Below are 20,848 nucleotides of genomic sequence, written 5' to 3'. Positions count from 1 at the left end.
TTTATTGGAATTGGGTTCATGATACCCAGGCGTTTGCCGGTATGTGTCTGTGTGTGTCAAAAGCGAGCATGGCATGAGAAGAACGGGGCAGTTGACTTGGTCGAGTTGTTGCTTCTGGGAATGTCTGTAAATTATGCGCGTGGTGGTTCCTAGCACTTGTTGTCTAGTATAGTAGATGTAATGCAGAATGCTATGCTATGTCATTTCCTATGTGTTTCCGAGCCCGTCGTCTCCTCTCCAGCCTATATTACACCTATTGTCGTGAATGCGTACGGAGGCCCAAAGGTCAACTATTACTCCGAGTTGCACGGCTTGTGGTCGCAAATCTAAACCAAACGTCTATGCATCATGTACTCTGTACGGCGTGATTACTACCTCTTCACAGCAGGCACGGACGCAGCGCCCGGCTTGGCAAAAGCCTTCTGCCTGTCCGCGTAGTCCTTGATGACCAGCGCGCAGGTGGTATCCGCACAGAGCCTCTTGCGTCTCGTGACCGGCAGCTTGGAAGCAAACTCCAGCCCGCTCGCCCTCTCAACGGCCTCGACGGGCACCTCGAAGTCGGTGATGGGCTTCCCGTTGGGGATGGGCGCGTTCGGCAGAACGAAGGCGCCAATGGCGACGGGAGCGGAGGCGGAACCAGGGGCGGACTCGGCGAAGATGACCTTGTAGAAGTGGGTGGGGACGGCGACGTTGGGCGGGTTGCCGATGACCTCGTAGCGGACGTACCACTTGTCGTCGGCCGGGTCCTTCTTGGGCAGGTAGAGGGGGCCGGTGACGATGCGCACGCTCGGGTACCGCACCGTCAGCCGCCGGCAGAAGTCCTCAAAGTGCGCCCAGTAGTCCCGGTTGAAGCCCTCGCCCACCTGCGGGCACATGTTGGTCAGGAAGAAGGTGTCGTTCATGGCCCCCTGCGACCACTTGCAGTCCGCCGCGGGAACCTGGTGGCCCCGGTCGTAGCCGGACCGGAAGTAGTCCTTCAGCTTGGCCCGGAACTTCTCTGGCACCGACTCGTCCTCCAAGAAGGCCGAGTGCTTGCGGTCGCCGTCGCGCTGGGCTAGCGAGGCCGGAGTGATGTGCTCGACGACCCAGTGGGGGTTGCGTAGGCGGCGGTCGTAGGATGAGACGAGTGCCGATCGTGTGGCGATATCGGAGACCGGACCTGGGAAGCCATATTCGAAGACACCGGAGGGGTCGACCGGGGCGTTGAACAGAGCAGCAGGTGCGGAAGTAGACAGACCTGGCTGGCCTGGCTGTGCGAATACTTGTTTGGCGGGTATGGGTATAGGTGCCGAAGCGGCGGGCGTGGTAGAGATAGTTGTAGTGGTTGTGGATATTGTGCTTTGGTCGAGCTTGCGCTCTGATCGCAGCGAATACATGCTTGCGGTTATGGCTGCGCCGGCTCCTGCGCTGGCCGCTGCGATAATTGCGAGTGTTGTTTTTGACATCGTGAATGAGATCCCTGGCTCCCTCTGGGAGCTGCCTCTGCCACTGAGCTTTTATATGAAGTGAAATGTGGACGGGTTTTCCGGTGAAGAGAGCGACTGGGAGTCAGGCGTATGATGAATGAGTACACAGAGCCACGGGGTAGTTGTGGCGACCTCGTGGTGATGAGGGTGTGTACCTGTTGATCGATTGTCTCAGTAGGGAACCTGGGAAATTTTTGAGGTGCTGCCAGCCTCGAGACAGGGCTGAGAGGATGGGTTGGCAGCTGCAGGTACGCTGCGGCGCATGTTGTAACTGGAGAGACGCCCCCAGGCCCCCCTACCCTACAGAGAGGCCCCTGTACCCTTGGGATGTCTAGGGCGTGTGCTACTACGTAGCGGGGCAGTCAACGAGCCGCACGACTCACAGGGAGGCTGAGGGCTATCAGCTGCATGGCCCAGTTGATAACTTGATCAGTTGTCATTGTCCATGCCAACACCCGTTCAGTCGCCATGCTCACGTAGTACATATGCAGCCTGTGAGGTTTACAGGCCCAATATAGGCCTCTCTTAAATATGCCAAGTCATATGTTATGTTTTCTTCTCTCCTTGTCTTTTCTTCTTCTCCCGCACGGCGTTTCCTGCAGTTTGTCATTGCATGTGCTTGAGAGCAATTCTTGCATTACTTTGGCGATTTTGCCTTCCTTTTAAAGTCGGAAAACAATGTTGCACAGGAGGAATCATGAGCATGTCAAACTGTTGCACATCACACAGGAAGCAATGACATCGGGACGGATCCATAGTTCCAACAATAACCTTAAAGCGGTCCTGGTTTATAGGGGTTCTCCTCAGGCAGATCTTAGGCTGCAACCCCCCCACTGTCGGCGTCAAGTAACTACCAAGCCGATGCGGATGGAGACGTGTCGTGGACGTGCTGACCAAAGTGATGCTCCCTATTCGTGCATGATTCATCATCCTGGCTTGCTAAATGTAAGGCGCTGTTCCAGGAATCTGCTATGTGTTCAAGTTCTGAGAGTGTGTTACATGAATTCTGTGAGTCAGTACTTCGTATGACAAATACAAAAGCCTCGTGATACTATAGTGGGTTGCAAGTATCTGTGACAGAAACAACTTTAAATCCTTTGACCGTCCGCGTGCAGGCCAGAAAGGGTTTCTACAGGCCCTGTTCTGCACTCTCTGGGAGTCTCTCACTCTGCTTGGAACTAAAATACAGATGAATGGATCCCCTCAGATCTCGCTAACCTAGCCTCAACTCGGGCGCGGGTATGTATGCACCTTTGTCGGCTTTTTCCTAGCTGGACCTTGACTTTCCATGTTCGTTCCTGCATCGCATCTCCATGTCCGGATAATGAACAAGGTGAATGGCAATTGTGCTCTGGTCGAATGTATATACACAATTTCTGCGTAGCTGTGTTTTAGAGCATACCCTCTATCACTAAAGACGATACCTTGCACTCGACCTGGGACAAGGTTGCCGTTATCCCCCTGTTAGATTGCAACAAAGGTGACCCAGCAGGGTGGTCCATCAAGGTCCTCACTAGTTTGTGACGAGCCTGCCAGTGCCCTTGGCACTTAATGCCATCATAGCTACAATAGCGCCCGCATCACCGCCTGCCAATAATTCCTAAATATTGCCATTGCTCGTCTCTGTCTCTTTCCGTCATCGCCGATACCAATAACACCTAGAACAATTACGTGCACCCTGCCGACGGCATTTCGAATATACATATACACTGGTGCTCCCATGATATAGCGAACTCACCGAGAGAGTGTGCAGCAGGGAGGTGGTTACGCTGCCAGCACGGTTTTAAGCAAAGTCTCGCGGTTTCATTTAGCGAGGTTGTCCGCCATGGATACCATGGAAATGAGCAATGACACGAGGGGTTGGATCATGGCCCTCGTAAGTGGTGTTGGTAAGTCATACCAGTCGGTACAGCCATAAAACATATGGTATACTGACCTGTGTCACGACAGCCTGTGTTCTAGGCGCCAGTGTCATCTGCGTCGACACGCTCATCCGCCTTCTTCCTGGCAAGAAGAGCTTTCGGATACAGGACAGTGATGCATTTCTGGCCTCATCTTTGAGCCTGAGCTTCGGGGTTATGGTAAGTACGGTCAGTAAACCAAATCATTGATTTGAGACTCACTGTCGCCTGCAGATATTCATGGCTTTGTACAGCATGCTACCAGAAGCCAAAAGCTATCTCAAGAAAGGAGGTCTGAAGGAGCAGCCGGCCGGCTTCATTCTGATAGGTTGCTTCATTGGTGGATTCGTCGGAATTCAGGTCATATCACGACTCTTCCACCGCTTCCTCCCCTCTCATGTCGTCGACTGCGACCATTCCCACAAGGAGCAGCATGAAGATGAGCATGATCATGTAGACGGCGAGACACAGAGACGATCTTCACATGTCCGGGATTCTGACAAGCACAATCATCATCACACCGGTGACGACCACGAGCATAACCACGAGCACGATCACGCCAGTGTTCAAGAAAACAGTCTCGGGGAGAATGGCCCGGCTACAGAGTCGACCCCTCTATTGCCGAGCCAGAGCGGCCATGGACGCGGCCGGGAGTTGTCCAGACCAAGCATAGGAACCAGCAACAGTATGGCAGAATCTCTAACACCTCATCCAGCCCGCAATAGACCTGCTACAGCAAATCGGCGGCCGTCCATGGTTCAACTTATTACAAGGAGAGTCAGCGCATTTGCCGTTGATTCCAAAACGAATTGCGACGCTGACGGGCCATGTCATGGTTTTTCGGATCCTTGCGGTCAGGAATGTTTCAAGGCAGTCAGTAGCCGATCATCTAATCACGGTAATCGATCCTCTACTCACCTGACGAGGCCACCCGTTTTTATGCGTACGACTACCGGCAACAGTTTAACCGGTGGTATGCAGCCAGTCAACGAAGAAATTGACGAGGATATAGCGCCTAATCAACTATGCAAATCGCAAAGACGAATAAGCCGAGCTCGGTCTCGTGATCCGAGTCAGGATTTGGGTCAAGACCAACCAGCATTGGATGACGGTGCATCAGAGACTTCTGTGGATGTGGAAGCGCAACACCATCACCATGTTCCAGAGAATGCATTCCTATCCATTGGACTCCAGACGTCTATCGCCATTGCCCTTCACAAACTTCCTGAAGGTTTCATTACGTACGCGACAAACCATGCGAACCCATCTCTTGGATTCAGCGTGTTCCTTGCGTTGTTTGTCCACAACATCTCAGAGGGGTTCGCCATGGCCCTTCCACTATATATGGCGCTCAACAACCGTGCCAAAGCTATGGGGTGGTCTTTCCTGCTCGGCGGGTTGAGTCAACCGTTTGGAGCTGGCATTGCAGTCCTTTGGTTTAAAATAGCCAAGCATACTCACATGACACCGAACGATGTCGCATATGGTTGCCTTTTTGCTACCACAGCCGGCATCATGGCAAGCGTTGCGCTTTCGCTTTTCGTCGAGAGCTTGAGCTTAAATCACAACCGTAATCTAAGCATTTTGTTTGCATTCATGGGTATGGCGTTGCTTGGACTCAGCAGCGCATTCGCAGGCCATGCACATTAATGCAATGGACGGAGAACTGGTAGATAATTGAACCATTCATAAATTTCCGCTCAAGAATACGGTGATATGACGCTATGAGATGGTTGTACAGCATCAGGCGTTCTGGTAACAGCAAAGGGCATGAACAATAATGAATGATTTGCACATGGCATAGGGTTTCCAGGGCCAAACTTTAGGCTTGACAAGAACAACAGATTCCGCCCCGCGGTTGTAGCAATTTGCACATGTCCTGAGGCGGTCGACTGTCGATCGGCATTTATAGGGTTCAATAAAGATACGATTCAGACAATCTACATACGCCGCAACGAGTGATGATAGGCACAAAATGGTGCTAGGCTTTTTGCAGTGGTATTTTTATTTGTACGCAATTACACAAAAGTGGCTCGACCAAGTCGCTATAATCTTGTTAGTATGAAATAGCAGGGAACCACATGGGACGGTAGAGGCTTAGTATGCAGAGATTAGAATGCTCTGTCGGCTGCGTCTGCTTGTGCGATCTCCAGCTGGGCAAGGGCTGGAGTATATATCGCATAGTCAGATGCATACACCGACGCCAAAAAGGCCCATCGGGCGGGCGCAGCGTCCCATGGGTAACTGCGTTCAGCTGAGCCTACTGCGTCGCTGCGCAAGGGACAGACTGATCCAAAGGATCATCGCCCCAGCCGCAAATCCACGCGTGCTTTGCAGCTCTGTGCAACACGAAACAGAAAGCGAACTGTGGCCGAAGGATGTGTTTACGTGTCATTTGGGGGAGAAAAGACGAGGTTCGACTTGAAGAAGGAGATTCAGACCCTCGTGGAGAGGCGTAGTAAGCCTAACGTACGAAAGCAGCCAGGTCCACCCGCAGTCAGCAATTTTCGGTTTCAGGGTGCGAATAATGCGAATGCAAATGCAAATGCACAGCCATCCACCAACCAACTAACGGATTGATCGGCTTTTTTTCTTCTTCTTCTTCTTCTTTCGGTTTTGATTGTTTATATTACTAGTACGAGTGTTCATCAAAAATTTGAAAGATAACAAACCACCCTTGACTTTTCGGCCGGCGTTCTGCGTATTTCATTATTCCAATCCAAATCTTGCCAGGCAGATCTGCTATTATAGAGTCCAACGAAAAAGTGTACAATTGAGACACCAAGCAGTATCAGAAAAATCATGGACTCAACAAGGATGTCGCCTATCGCAATGCCCCAGGCTCCGGCGCCGGCGATGGTGTATGGACCGGAATTTGCGGGAGTCAACTTCGAGCAACCTGTAAGTGACATACCTGTTCTATCGTCCTAGCAATTGGAACTGTCGACGGCGGGGTTGTCTTTGAGCATTACAAGACTGACAGAGCTGGTTTCGTAGAGGCCAATGCAGCCGATGATGATGCAGCAACCAACGGGCAGTGAGCTCGGGCTTCGTGGTGGTGGACCTGGTGTAAGTTCCGCGCCGCAGAGGAGGCGGGTTCCCGGGCTCAGAAGTATCTAACGATAACTTGCAGGCTGTATGCTGTGGCATATGTACGGGCGTCTGCTGTGCTGAGTGCTGCGATTGCTGTTGCTGTTGCTGCTGCTAAGGAGGACAAGGCGATGAGAATGAAGCCAGCAGCAACCCAACCAGCGCGATATTTGGTCGTTACCAGATCCTTGAAGGCGCATTTGTTTTTCCCCGGAGTCATGGCGCAGTTCAAGAAGACACTTTTACTGCTGATGTTTATCATGGCGTGTTTTCTGGAGAACAGTATTTTGGATTTCATAGGTGGAAGGATATCATCCGCATAGAACAGCCCTACGTAGAGCTTGTTTTTTAGGTTTACATTATTTGCAACATAGAGGAGGCTAGTCCCTACAACGAAAACCATGTCATGAAAATTTTAAAGACTTAGGAACACGTATGTGCACTTATAAATTACGTACCAGTGGTTGATTGCTTTCAGACGGAAAAATTCTTATAAATAGAGATTGAATAGCATTGAACATTCACTTATAGTGGATGGTTATCTGATTGATTATCCAGATAAAATTGAAATAGTAAGGATGCTTCTTACGAGGATACTATGCCCTTATAGTGTGACTCACTGGCATATCATTCAAGTATTTAATCTTTCTCACAATCGCTCCTCCGTAGACGTTGCAAAGCAATACTAATATCTGGCTCTTGGACTGTCTACAGGTAACGAGAGATGACCTCGAAACAAGGCTTCTAATCTATCCGTACGTGGTACCCAACCAATGAAGCAATCGTTTCAACTAAAAATCGCTTGCTTATAGGTAGTCCACAACGGTGATCTGCGGGTAGTATGATATAACACTCCATAGTATCAGGCTAATCAGAACGCACCAGCCTATGATGCAGCAGAAGACTAGCCGCTAATTACGATGATGCATCAGTAACCAATGCCCCATGATAATCTTCTGTAAACATTTGGAAGAACTCCAGGTATATACCATGTAAAAATGGCAATATACCGCTCCTTCTTGATAAGTTGCGGATTGAATTGCATCTTGCAGCTTGAAAAGTTATCTCGGTTGATTAGTGCTTGGTGAATGCTTTCCTGTGCACGATTCTTTCTCGCAACGGGATATTTGCGTAGTTTATATATCCGCGCCTGTGTGATTGATATGTCTATTTGCTCTTTGATTGTGTCACACCATGGTTCCTGGGTGGTCACTGCAAGCAAACTATGTGCGTCATTTCCATGATAAGGTGAATGTAGTGGTAACTTGAATTAGCTGGATCGTAGCCTTCATTATTTTGTACCGTTGATAATCAACAAAACAATCGCATCGAAACAGAATATTTTCCTGTCTTAAATAATGAAAAATTGCATTAGGAGTCTGCTTTCTGGTAAAAAATAAGGTATTAGTTAACTAAACCTTGCAACGAGTTCATCTAGATGTAATGATAGGCATGGTCGCGGTGTTACAAATTGTATCCTCTTCGCCTTTATTATATAGTGAACTTGACCTGAGCATCTACATGGTCTCCAAGTCAGCACAAGTTTGTACGACAAACAATCCACAAATTTTGGATAGAGACCATGAATAAGTGTACTACTTTGTGTGTGTGTGTGTGTGTGGGTGAGAAGGAGGGAGAGGAACCCTCAAAACGTGCATACAACGATGTAGTTTGTTTTTTGGGAAGTGTATTATTATTATATCGTGATTTGGGAGAGGGCGTGGTTAAATTACTGCTTAAAACTGCAGAAAGAATTTTTGGCCTGCCTAACGAAGTGCTATACTAGATGATGCTATCATAATAACAAGGTATTCTCTTTACATGATGATCCACATGGCTGTGTGCGGATCCTCCAATGAAAACAATACTCCAACTTGGTATATTTTACATTGCATCTGGAAAGTGCTCACCTGAAATTTCGCGTCAAAGACAGAGGACCTGCGCGTGGAAATTCTCTTGGAAAGAGAATAATGACCCTATTAAATTGTGTGTGGCTAGATACAAACGATCGATTACTGCCTCTTTCGTGTTGATACCAGGATTGCCTTGTGGTGGAGATTCAACTCCCTGGATAATGCCAGCTGTAATTCGATCTGGAGGAGATCCATCTCTGCCTCGGCCAGGAATGTAACGAAGTCGCTGGAATTCCAATCCGTCCCGCACGAGAAGCCATTCTCCCAAACGCAGCTATATATCCTTATTGTGAACATGTGTATGTGTCCTTAATCCCACTAACGTTTGCACGATCGTGGAGTAACCTCAGAACGCTGGCCTAGGCATCCCACCTACCGTCATTAGTAGCCCTGTCAAAGCTGGAAAAAAGTAACCATTGCAATGCGAACTCGCAGATATGTGGCTCACCGTTTCTCATGAGTGGGACGTGTGGTCCATTTTGGGTTGCCTCAAAAAAGCTAGCCCTACTTTTGGCGAGTAGGTCTATCCATGGAACACGCTCTTCTGCTTCGATAGCAGACTGGAAAATGGAGGTTCTCATCTTCGGTTTCAACTCGAGGAGTCAATTAATGACTGTAGTTGCTCTATATTGACGGCGAGAATTGTTTTTCCTAATGGCTGATGCAGTAACTTCTTCCGTAATTGTCCAATTGACCTCCCCTGCGAATGTGTTGAATATTGTTCCGAATTCATCATAGGTAGAGAAATTTCACAGAATCCAGCTAATCGTCGTGGAGATCATGCTTGAGAAGCTGGTCTGTGTAACCATTCAGCCTACCAATTCTAGCTTGAGCAACAAGAGTGTTCTTGGCTCTGTCAAAATTGCCAACTCTGGCACCATTTTAATCAGATATACACAGTCTGAGACGTTGAGACTGGTTCATCCATAGCATTTGTGAGAAAATTTGATCTGAGCTTCTTGCTTCTCTTTATCATCTCAAGCATTTAATATTAAGAAGCACAACACTGAGCTAGGTACTAATTGCGCAATGGAACAACGGTTGGGTGACTCTCGGATCCAGCATCGGTGTAATATATCTTCAACCAAGTCGTTCAATAGACGGCCAGCCGCGGTGCCCAAAACGGCCCATAGGATTCAAGGAATAAAACCGTATGTGCGCCGTACGTTGAGATCCCAGACATCTTGACTATTGCGGTTCGGACAAAAAAAAGTGGGTGAGGTCGTTTTCCTCCAAGAACGAGGATTTATTCCAGACTACAACCAGCATCAAGAAGCTTGCCAACGAAATTCTGTCGTTCGGCCATTACCGCGCAGCTCAACGCTGTTGGCTATTTAAAACCCCACTTAACACCAAGTAATTGTAGTTGATGAGGTTTATGAAGGTTATAACAGTGGCAATACTATCAATGCTTACGCAGTTATCCATCGTCTGATTTAAAGTTGGCGTAGACTGTTTAGTAGGATTTATTGATCTATTTAGCATGTATCCCAGTACGGAGTCTGACCAGGAGACCTCAGCGCGATGTTTCAACGATTGATAATAGTCTGGCCATGACAATTTTGGCAGTCGATGAAAATTCTCATCCATCAAGGGAGCATAGTGCCGCCAGCACTTGAAATCCATTCAATAGCTGAACATTTGCTGTTGCATTTTCATGTCCGTCCTTACCGATTGTTCGAGTCCTGGCCAACCCCGGAATTCGCTACATGCCATCCAAAAGTTTGAGAGATCATGTAGATGATCGAAATATTGTATGCAGTCAAAAATAATATTCATTGGAGTTCTGGATATCCCGGATTGGGTTGTAGTCTCTTTCATTATCGGGGATCTAGGCGATGAGTATAAATGATATGTATAATGTTCAGTCGTTTTGAATGAATGTTTTCGGACTGCTGATGGTTGCAAAACACACTTTAGGTTTTTGGACAAGGATAATTTTCAAATGGTACGGCGAGATTTTGTGAATTAAATATGAAGAACTACTCGTCTAGATGTCTTGTTTCCAAACCATGATATTTGGTTTTTCTTCCGTTCGGCTATGTTCATGATTAGAACAAAGCGACATGTAATGGTGGTTTGAACTACCATAATACTAAAGGGGTCACAGAATTCTAAAGAATGCTTGAAACAGTGTTTCGATGCCAACCGAGCATAGCTAGCCGAAATGCACGACAAAATGGTTGCCTTTGGCTACGTAATGATATATTGATCTCGGTCATTGCCTCCTGGTTTTTTAATGATTACGGATTATAATTACGAAGGTTGAAATGAGTATGGAAGATCTAAATTACAAGCGCGAAAGATTACATAAGGATCCATGATGCTGAGGGAGTTGAATCAACATGACAGTAAAGGATCTAGGTTATGGGGGGTAGTCAATCAGAAACTGCGCACGAAATCGCATCACACAGAAAGCCAGTCATGAAGCAAGCCCGTCTAAAAGGACATAGAAAACCCAAGGGGTGTGGATTGTGTTATGAACGTAAGAATCATAGTGCAGCAAACAACTTGCAAGTTGCCAAGCTGGATATGTATTAGTAGTAAGTAAGATGCTGTTTGGTGCACCGGAGGAGACAGCGAATAGCACCGATTTCGCACCCAATATAATAATAAAACACTCGGATCGACTCTCGACACACCTGGGGCTCAAGAGCACATCAAGACGAGCAACGATCATAATAATGCCATTGTCGCACACGGGGAAGGAGAGAATAAGGTTACCAAGACAAACATCACATCTGTGATTGCTCTATCTCTATCTTGTCAAAAGTGATAGGTCGCTCGATTATGATCATAACTCAAAGTATGCAACAATAATGCTCGATCGTGTGCGGCTAAGGAAATGGGCTCTCCACAACGGATGTAGAATGAGCACTGCCGCGCAACTCGACAAGCGAGGCCACAGTTTTCACCTGGTTTGGAGACAGGTGCATACGTTTGAGATTAATGAAAATGCTTTTTGGTACGTGCATATACACACTGAATGCAAATTTATTCAGCTTTCCATTTTCCCGTGTCGCCTTGCAGAAGTTGCACCCAACCTATTTCAAATGCAGAATTTTATGAGATATTTTCGAAGAACTAATATACCTCCGTGTAGAAGTATGCATTTGTAATAGCAAACGTTTCCAGTGTTTCCACTGCAGCTTAGCATGATGTATAGACCTCTGACCTTAGAAACCTCGGGTGCCTTGAGCACTATTCTTGGCATCCTTGCGGGTTAAAAAGGGGCCAACGCATACTTATGCGTATGCATCTTCCTGGCATAATCGAATGACTCTTTGATATGATGCTTCTCGGCGCGGTCCAATAGTTTCAACTCAATACCAAGCTCACGAACAACGGAGAGGAAGGCCAAGCTTTTGTGCAAGGATGCCGGACAGTGTGCTTGCTGGACCAGGGTGTTTTCACACCCCAAGATGAGGAGGCTCATGTCGTTTTGACAGCTCCGGGCCGGCTCGATGGCGCCGCTCATCCCACACCTCCTCCCACGTCTGCAGTAAGCCCAATTTCGGTAGTATTTATGACAACGCCACTGAAGTCTAGCATTAGGGTCTTTTTGCGAGTTTCTGGGTAAAGCGGGACAAGCCCAGACCGCGGCCGTCAACGGTGCCGTCATCAGGAACCTCTATGATTCGTCTCAAACGAAACAGCAGCGGACCAGTACTTGGTACTCGATAAGTTAGCTATTCACGGGGGTCGTGTATATGCTGCAAAAATGAACTTACCGCGTCGCCGGTCATTGGCTACCATTGATGAGGCGTTGACGTACACAAGCTCTCTTCTTGCTGAAGAAACCACAACAATTTTCACATGGCATTCAAAGGTCCTTGGTTGGAAAGGTGCTCGCTAGGTTTTGACTGCTTGCAAAGCTTTTCCCATAGGATTTCAATGAAACCAACTGGCTTCTTCTACCTGCGACATATTTCAATGAATAACACAAAAATACCGAGATTGTCGCGGCAGCTACCGATGTAAAGCCAACAAATTCTTAGACTCCTAGTTTGACCCACTTTCCTTGCCAAAGTCATCATGTGCCAAGACATCAACTTGTGAACTTGTCAACTTTCATCACGATGAATGTTTGCCGATCTAGCGAGGTGTGTGATTAATCACGTTAGCTCTACATCTAGGAGATCTTCCAACATGCCGGAGTATACTGATTCTAGAGCGGCCCCCGCAGCTCCTGCGGTGACATGGGGGTCAGATGCACGCACACACCAAACGGGCATCGGACGATGCCGACCGACCACTTGTCCAACTTATCGAGATTCCGGCTACCTGGATGACCCTTGCTTGGTCATCTTGACATCTGATGTATCTCATCGTTGAATATTTGAGATTTTACTCCTGTATATGACAGAAATGTTACGTAGGAGAGGATAACGGATTGCCTGTAGCCCTCAGATTATTGAGTCACTATTTTATCTTTGAAAGATAGAGGAATTGTGTCTACTCAAAACGCGCCATTTGTTCATGTCTCGGGAATGATTCATTACCAGCTATCCGGATTCACCGTTGAGGTTGAGGTCATGGGCTAGTAGTCAGCAGTGGCTGCCCGAGGTGAGAGACGTGGCTGGCTGTAGGACAGCCAGCCCAGGGTTGATGTAGAAGTATAGACCAGACGACTAATGGGAAAGGAAACCTTTCTCCGATCTCTAATATAAGTTAGACAAAGGCTAGTCAGAATCGAAGCCCTCAAACTATTTTGGTAATGTGTTGATGATGTCAGGTATCTCGGGCCATATGGGTACTTGGTCGGGTTGGCTCCTTGCCATAAAGGGTTCAGCGAGTTGCTTATTCTTGTGTGTAACTGATGACAGCAAGAATATGCAGATCATTAGGTTTCTGCGAACGCGAGCTGCGGGTGTTGCATTTAGGAATTTCGATACAGCCAATAGGATCAGTCCCTATGTAGTTTGTCCGTCCTTGCAGATTTGCGCTGCTAACGTAACCATCAGCGCCGGACTGGCCTCTGAGAACTGCTTGCAGAAGAGCCGCATTTATCAATTGTGATATGCTGGGGATTTTAGTTTCATTGCGCTGCAATATACTCCATCCGGCGAGTGATTCGTGTCTGTTGCTAAGAACCTACAGTACAACCCCCCAATGGCATTCTCAGGTGATTCGGGAGGCAAGATTAGAGCCGGCTCTGGCAGAGCGCATGGGGAAGATTCGACCAGATCTAGCAAAGCCTGCCTTCCCGTACCACCCACAATATTCATTAGTGTCCGATCAATAGTCAGTTTTAATAGCGGCAAGGGTTATCTTGTCATAATTCGAGTGAGATTCGGCAAAGGGACAATGACCATGGCTTCTCGAAGGATGAAAAATATTGTCGAGGATGTGAGATGATATCTATATTATACCGCCCACCAAGTCTGAGCTGGAACATTGTCCTGTATTGTCTTAAAGTTTGTCCAGTATTTTAGGTATATAATGGTCTCGTTTTTACCACAGGATCACCTATTGACTGACCATATCTAAAATCTGAGGCACCACACCTTGGTCTGTTTCCCTCTGTGGCCAGCGATAAATTCCCTCCCACGTAATCAACATCTATTCGCATCGCATCTCCTTATCAGCTGGTTCAACCACACACCTCTCTAAAGCTCCCCCCTTGTGCAGTTAGTGAAGCGGTTCCTACTGCCCATCTGCAAGATCCCAGAACCATCGGCAACCTGTTCATGAAGCCCAACTCAACGGGAGCCCGCACCGATCCCATCGGCATAAACTTGTTCGCAGTTCCTGACCGCCAAGTTTCGAGTTACTGGAATGCGTCTCTGCCCAACCTAACCTAATAGGCACCGTCCATTGCTCTGAGTTAATCTTGGTACCTCATCGGCATCGTCAACTTCGACAGTGACTGGCTCGCTAGAGGCAAAGCGGTGAAGCTCACCTTGATCGGTTGACCCTTCAGAGCTCTATAGGACCACAAAAGCCGGCAGAAGGGTGTGAGATGTAGCGAACGCATCTAATAAAGCTAAGGCCAAGTCAATACGCGACACGGGTGTGAGATCTTTCTGCAAGCATTAGCCCAAACCTGCCGGAGGACAGTAGCGTACAGAAGGAAATATTGCATTGCATATTAGGAGTATTAGTCAAAATGTTTATCAAGCAAGAGCAGCCAGTTCTGCATAATCGGTATGTCTGCAACGACCAATCTTTGTGGAGTGGACAAGAACATTTCACCACAAACATTGATCAAGTACACGATAGCTTTCAAGAACCTGCAACGGTGAGGTTTCAGCTCCAGCTGCGTCAACACCAACAAGGAACAAGGAAGTTTGAGCCTCAGCACCCTCACTACCATCAACTGGATCAGCATACGACGCAGCAGGGCATCGTTTCTTGGGCTCAGGAACTGTCTCATCATCTTCAAGTCCAAGGTTGCCATCCGCAGTACCACACCTTTCCCAAGCAACAGCATACGCAATTTATCGCAAGTCAAGTACTGCAGCCCCAACGAGAGTCCATCAAGATGGAAGACGGCAGGAACTTTCCCCAGAACGTGGGCAACGATCAAACTAGCTGGCAGGTAAGTTTGTGCGAAGCCTTCTCCGCCACCCCTCATTGGATTGATCAACTTGATGTGATGAAGGACTCAACAAATCTCCATATTTCCAAGCACAATTCTGACTTGCTTTCATCTGCAGTTCGGAGACACATATGAAAGAGACTTCATAGATTTGCCGGTTTATAGTCCGTCCAACAACGGTACCCATCAAACAACGGGCGGCTACCATGTCTCAGGACGGCACCTTGGTCCGAGTCATTCCCACAACAACCATCAGCACCAGATCAACAAAGGGGGCATGGGCACCAACTCCTCACATCAGAGGACGTGGCCAACATTTCAGGCCACTTACGCGGACACCTATTCTCCACCGCCTTTTGCTCCTATTGAATCGGAGTTTCCCAGACAACAGTCAATGCCAGCTATCTTCGGCGACCCATCATCGACGAATTACATGGGAATGCATCGTGGCCTGCCCAGTAATGGTTGGGCCATCGATTCCAGCGTACCTGTCCTAGGAAATACAGTGCAGGCCAACGACCAGGCCAGCCCTCTGGGTACAACATACAGTCGCTTTGCATCCTCACCAACCTCCAGGGCCTCGACTTCCGCGAGGCTTAATGCTCCGATGGAAACCCATAGAGCTACCGTGGTAGGCATGATGTCCTACCCCACTACAATCTCACCAGAAGTTCTCCGGATCGACCGATCACCTGCACCAACGTCTTCATCCGAGCCGGCACATCTCTCCTTCTTCCCGACTTCAGATAGGGTGATTTCGAGAGCCGCATCCTTTGAGCAACAGCACTTGGCCCCGGAGTCATCTTCTACCAGGCGCGTTAATGCCAAGGGCAGGACGGCACTTCCCGAAAAGCCGTTCCCAACCACGAACTATACCTCGGCCCAAGCTGCGGCTTTCTTCCATCAAAGAGGGGCCAACGAGAACTCTACTCCCCACAGCAGATCTTTGCCTAACATCAAGCCTAAGCCACCACGAGTCTCGGTCTCTGCTTCACCAGACCCCGGGGACGCAGGCCTCACGGCCGAAGAGTTGGAGCGAAACAGGCATAACGAGTACCTCGTCCAGGCGAAGCGGGCAGGCAAGACCTACCGTGAGATCAAGCTTGAGGGGGGCTTCACAGAGGCCGAGTCGACACTCCGGGGCCGCTATCGCACCCTGACCAAAGACCCGGTGGACCGGGTCCGTAAGCCCGAGTGGACGCGCAAGGATGTAAGTTGAATACTTTCATCTTGCTTCTAGAAGCCTCGCTAACGTCATGGCCATGATAGGTCGAGCTCCTGAAGGAGGCTGTCCAAAAGCTGATCAAGGGCGCCAGTCCTAAATCGACAAAAATCCCTTGGAAGCAAGTATCTGCATATATTGCTCAGAATGGCGGCTCGTACAATTTTGGATACTCTACCTGCTCAAAACGTTGGGACGAGTTGGTGATGCAGAACACGTGATTTCAGTATGGATTTTGTACTTTGATATTGTGGGACTACTGTCATGGGCTGTCAGATTGCAGTAAATCATGCTCGGGCTGGTTTGGAGGACCATCGGTCAATACAGAAATGGATTTGACTTACATTTCAGAAGATGCATATTTCCTTTTCTCATTTGTCATCGGAGGCCACCCTCGGCGTTTGTCATTTTCCCATCTCATAATGCCAGATACGATAGCTGTCTTGACTCCATAGTTCGCAATTCCAATTTCTGGCAATACTTCTTTCTTCTTGTCCTCACTCGTTCCCACCTATTGGAGCCTACAGGCTACCAGAAACCACCTTTTTAGGTAGCACACCAATCTGCTTAAGGATACCAAAAAGCAAGTTCGGATTCCCCCGGAGCACATCGTATTGTTCTTGAGTCTTCACCAGTGCAGTGCCGGCCAGCAATGTGCCATTCAAGGCTATATGACCGATTTCACCGCCATCCTGGTTCTTGATTGCAGCACCTTCAGCCAGACGAGGACACAGCGCAATGACATTGCTCGTCATGGCCATGTTGTAGCTAAACCTGGCCTCGCCCTCGCCGGCAACCTCCTGATTCGGGAGCACCAGTTCCGCCGCTCTCTGATACAAGCTCACATACTTCTCGTGGAGCTCAATGGGACCGATATCCGGAGAGATGGTCTCGCTCAGGACGGTGAACGGCAGATTTCCACGCTGCTGCTGCCCCCGCGCCGACTCCACAAGCACGTTCCATTGTGACCCGTCGCCATTAATCTGCTCGTCGAGCCCATGCCTCATCTGCTCCACGGGCAGCAGCTGCAGATGTCTATGCGGCTGGCTGGCGCCCGAGTGCTCGCCCGAGTTGAAGAACACAAAGAGCTCCTGTCCTTCCTCCCAGTACGCTCGCACGCACGCGTGCGCGGCGGCGACGTCATCCCGCTCCAGCACGTGGGTCTGCGGCTTTGGGGTCTTGGTGATCAGGATGAAGTGCTCGGGGACGATGGCAAACTTGTTGAGGACGAGGGCGTGCGAGGGCGGCAGTTGGGCGATGGTCATGGACGGGAGCGGGTTCTCGAAGGGGTTAAAGTGCCTCTTCGCGTCCGCCTCGGTGTCTTTCGGCGGGGGGCCTTTCGGCTTGGAAGCCAGGGAGGGCGAGAACCGGAGTTGGAACTACATGTCAGATCCATTGTGAGCACAAATAGGTTCGCTCGAACGGTGCTCTCGTTGGAATCGGGCATGCGCCATGTTAACGTACGTGGATTGAGTTCACATCCAGCAGTGCGACCTGTGTGGGGTAGTATGTGAGATCGCCGCTTGCTTTTGCCTTGGCGAATGCCGTTTTTACCAGACCTGGCAGGTTCACTGGTGCCCGTACAGGTGACATGTCGTACATAGTTAATTATGTTCTTTTTGCGACGTTTCCGATCGTGATCTATCTTAGGCGACACATCAGGAAAGCTGCATAAGAGACTGGCGCTCATATGCATAGACCCCTGCCAGCACCTACCGGTAAATCGTCACGCTAAAAATACGCTGTTGTTTGGTAGCTACGGAAGATAATAACGACTTTGGTGGAATAACGCGAATTGTCAAAAACAGAAAGATTCATAATCGTGTATGAAACAAGCCTCAACTGTTATAGTAGTGAAGGTATGTCATGATAAAATATTACTACTTCCCGAACAGATTGGCAGGTCATTATACGGTAGATTACAGGAAGCTATATATATAATTACTCCATAACAGACATTCAAACAAGTACAAGCTTCTGATTGGCAAGTTCCATGTTCTGGGCATGCCCCATGGACCAACGAAATAGCAATCGTGGGCATTCCATATTCCCTAATCATCGATACATGTTAGCCGATTGCTCAACTTGTCCCGAACGATTGCTTGCTTGTCTGCAGAAGCTGTTGTCTTGTCTGTTGCATCGCCAACACTAACTGAAATCTGGCAACCACCGCGAAGAATCACCTCTGTCTCGGTTGGTAAGTGCTTGGTACCGCAATGCTCAACATCTTCAACGAAGGGGTCGAGATTGATACGACTTAGAACCCAACGAAAATTGGCTGGATCCGTGCAAGCGCCCTCAACCTTCGGAAAGTTGACATTGAGCCAAACGCCGTCTGGCAGATATGGCTTGCCCGCCGCGAGAATGGCGTCCGTGAAATTCCGAGCAAGTGCTGCATAGACCGAGCTACGCGACGGCACAGGGACAGTGTTCCAGGCCAGATTGCCAGTCGAAGCACCAGAAAAGGCAATAGACGGGACCTTGGCTTCGTGGGCGGCGTAGACGGCTATACCAACGGTACCGGAGAAAGGCACCTGAACCCATAGGTTGGTGCCGACATTAGGTCCAGAAACGACCAGCTCTGCCGGTTGATTGTTCCAGATTTGGGGACCAAAAGTGTCGAGGCCGTACCTGGCTGAGGTCACAGGGAAAGAATTTACCCAATTCAGTCGGTTGTTTGTGGAATTGGTTCCGACAGGTGCACCATCCGGCGAGCAACTGTTGTATTGACATGCATCATCCCTTGGGCTTGGCTCCTCATCGCTTGAACCTGTCAATGGTTAGGATATATGTATATATATAAATAGAATTATTCGTGCTACGAGACGAAATTGGTAGCTTACCTTGCCCGGAATTGTTCTCCGCTGGAGCTGAAAGCACGACATCGTGCCCAGCTTCGTTCAATGCTTCATTCAATGTTCTTATATAAAGCTCAGCCCATCCATCGTCATTTGACTGTAAAATGCGGGCGCCGTTGGCACCAATAGCGGCCAACGCACATATGATCGCAGTGGCCCGCATCGTACGGTGACTGGCAATAAGTGTATGTGAATCACCGAAGCGCCATAGACACCTCCTGAAGTGATGCGCCCACCCATAATATATATACTTACCAGCCTATTTTGACAAGCCATTGACTTCATTTAACTTGGGCAGATCAGCATCCAATGAACATGCGCCATCCACTTGGAGAACCCACGGCCAAGTTTCTTGCGTGTCAAAAACCCATTGTGGGTGCTACGTTAATGCAAATTGAACTGCGCCGGGCTGAAAACCGTCAACAATAACCTTTGACGATTTGTTAGGAATTGCCTTCACGCATGCTGCTTAGTACGGGCAATGTTGACTTTCAATGGCAACTTCACTGAAGTCTTGAAAGATGTTCTTTAATGCTTTTGGATGCCGAGCATGCTGGGATATGTATGTAGCGCTTCTCCTTCTCCAGGCTCGGCCACTGGACTGCCGACGTGGACCTGAGGGTCCGGTCAGAGCAGCATGTGACCATAGCTTTCTGAACCACGAGCTGGTAACTTCGTCATCAGGCGAAAGTGGTGGTTTGACCTTCGTCTCCTATTCCACTGCATTATAAGCACCACCTTACGAATCTTCAACACTCTTCAACAGAGCAGAAGTGTCTTCAACAGACCTTCAGGAGACGGCAACATATTACTATCAATGTACTTCATTCGTGTACTACATTTTGCCGAAATTTTGATTACCTAATGTCATCGATCTCAGACTCCGAATCAGAGACGGACACAATAGCGTCGCGACTAAGGCCCCTGACTATAGCTGTCCTCCTCAACTCATACCGCTCCAAGTACATACGCGCTATCGAAGGGTCGTATGTGAGGACTATCGGCGCAGTCGCGCCAGACGCGAACCTGACATTCTTTGAGCCTGCTAATCGGCCCGACGACGAGCTGCCGGATCCAGCCAAGTTCGACCTAATTGTGTTTGGAGGTGCCAATGTAGACCCTCGAAAGTCGCATCCCTGGATATTGAGGGTGCACCAGTTCTTGTTGAAACTGGTTTTATGTCATCCCAATCAGAAAATCCTCGGCTTATGCTGGGGCCACCAGACAATTGCTCGAGTGTTCGGTGGTAAGATCGTTGACATGGACAAGCCTCAGGTCAGTATGATGGTGATGGAACCGTTCCTTGGTAACAATGCGTACCTCGTGAACAATGACCGTTAACGGCCCTGTAGATCGGAGTCTATGATATAAAACTCACTGACCCAGGAATGGACTTCTTCCCCTCATCCGCGACCGCTGGTTCTCTTTTGATTCAACAACATCATAGGCGAGAGGTTGCGGAGCCAGGGCAAGGTTTCGTTGAACTGGCTCAAAACAACCAGATCCTCGTCAACGAGAAAAGAACTATCCTGACATTCCAAGGGCATCCTGAGAAGGACGCCCAAACAGCAAGGCTTCGAATGCATGATTCGTCCCGGTGGTTTGGCTTTGATCAGCAAGACGAAAAGGCTTGGGCGCAATTGAATGCTCAAATTGACCTGCCTCACGAAGGACATATTATATGGCAACGGGTTCTGGATTGGGTCAGAGAACCTCTTGTGGAATCCGAGGTGCAGATGGATCGTGACAGCCGCAAATCGAGGATCTGATTTCCAATATGAAGTAGTGTTTTGAGGCTGGCAGCTCACCTTCCTTATAGTTGGCGGTGAATACATATATTGAGACATGGCTCTACAC

At 48.7% G+C, this 20,848-nt stretch overlaps 7 protein-coding genes across 7 annotated transcripts; 4 read left to right on the top strand and 3 right to left on the bottom strand.

Moving 5' to 3' along the window:
• Positions 1–160: 160 nt before the first annotated feature.
• BKA67DRAFT_565509 (mitochondrial nuclease) lies at positions 161–1,731 on the bottom strand. The gene has a single exon (XM_046102814.1). The coding sequence runs from the start codon at positions 1,443–1,445 to the stop codon at positions 372–374; it is 1,074 nt and encodes a 357-aa protein (XP_045958817.1). The 5' UTR covers positions 1,446–1,731; the 3' UTR covers positions 161–371.
• Positions 1,732–3,291: 1,560 nt separating this feature from the next.
• On the top strand, positions 3,292–5,017 carry BKA67DRAFT_517237 (ZIP zinc transporter-domain-containing protein; the record flags this gene model as incomplete). Its single annotated transcript, XM_046097884.1, has 4 exons — positions 3,292–3,355; positions 3,417–3,547; positions 3,602–3,890; positions 3,939–5,017. 4 exons carry the CDS (start codon positions 3,292–3,294, stop codon positions 5,015–5,017), a joined length of 1,563 nt encoding a protein of 520 aa, XP_045958816.1.
• Positions 5,018–6,169: 1,152 nt separating this feature from the next.
• On the top strand, positions 6,170–6,780 carry BKA67DRAFT_535862 (uncharacterized protein; the record flags this gene model as incomplete). The annotated part of the gene is made up of 3 exons (XM_046100074.1): positions 6,170–6,268; positions 6,343–6,404; positions 6,501–6,780. 3 exons carry the CDS (start codon positions 6,170–6,172, stop codon positions 6,778–6,780), a joined length of 441 nt encoding a protein of 146 aa, XP_045958815.1.
• Positions 6,781–14,479: 7,699 nt separating this feature from the next.
• BKA67DRAFT_658834 (uncharacterized protein) lies at positions 14,480–16,354 on the top strand (the record flags this gene model as incomplete). The annotated part of the gene is made up of 3 exons (XM_046107349.1): positions 14,480–14,911; positions 15,030–16,121; positions 16,181–16,354. The coding sequence occupies 3 exons, from the start codon at positions 14,480–14,482 to the stop codon at positions 16,352–16,354; spliced, it is 1,698 nt and encodes a 565-aa protein (XP_045958814.1).
• Positions 16,355–16,654: 300 nt separating this feature from the next.
• Positions 16,655–17,726, bottom strand: BKA67DRAFT_658833 (5',5'''-P-1,P-4-tetraphosphate phosphorylase 2; the record flags this gene model as incomplete). Its single annotated transcript, XM_046107348.1, has 2 exons — positions 16,655–17,512; positions 17,598–17,726. 2 exons carry the CDS (start codon positions 17,724–17,726, stop codon positions 16,655–16,657), a joined length of 987 nt encoding a protein of 328 aa, XP_045958813.1.
• A 458-nt stretch (positions 17,727–18,184) lies between these two features.
• Positions 18,185–19,154, bottom strand: BKA67DRAFT_517367 (survival protein sure-likephosphatase/nucleotidase-like protein; the record flags this gene model as incomplete). Its single annotated transcript, XM_046097897.1, has 2 exons — positions 18,185–18,903; positions 18,977–19,154. 2 exons carry the CDS (start codon positions 19,152–19,154, stop codon positions 18,185–18,187), a joined length of 897 nt encoding a protein of 298 aa, XP_045958812.1.
• Positions 19,155–19,855: 701 nt separating this feature from the next.
• BKA67DRAFT_658831 (class I glutamine amidotransferase-like protein) lies at positions 19,856–20,760 on the top strand (the record flags this gene model as incomplete). The annotated part of the gene is made up of 2 exons (XM_046107347.1): positions 19,856–20,266; positions 20,344–20,760. 2 exons carry the CDS (start codon positions 19,856–19,858, stop codon positions 20,758–20,760), a joined length of 828 nt encoding a protein of 275 aa, XP_045958811.1.
• Between the last annotated feature and the right edge of the window lie 88 nt (positions 20,761–20,848).

The sequence above is a fragment of the Truncatella angustata genome (assembly GCF_020726525.1).
Source record: "Truncatella angustata strain MPI-SDFR-AT-0073 chromosome Unknown BKA67scaffold_4, whole genome shotgun sequence".
Taxonomy (NCBI): Eukaryota; Fungi; Ascomycota; class Sordariomycetes; order Amphisphaeriales; family Sporocadaceae; genus Truncatella; species Truncatella angustata.
The sequence above is the reverse complement of the archived record's forward strand: the minus strand, read 5'-3'. Positions and strand labels throughout refer to the sequence as shown.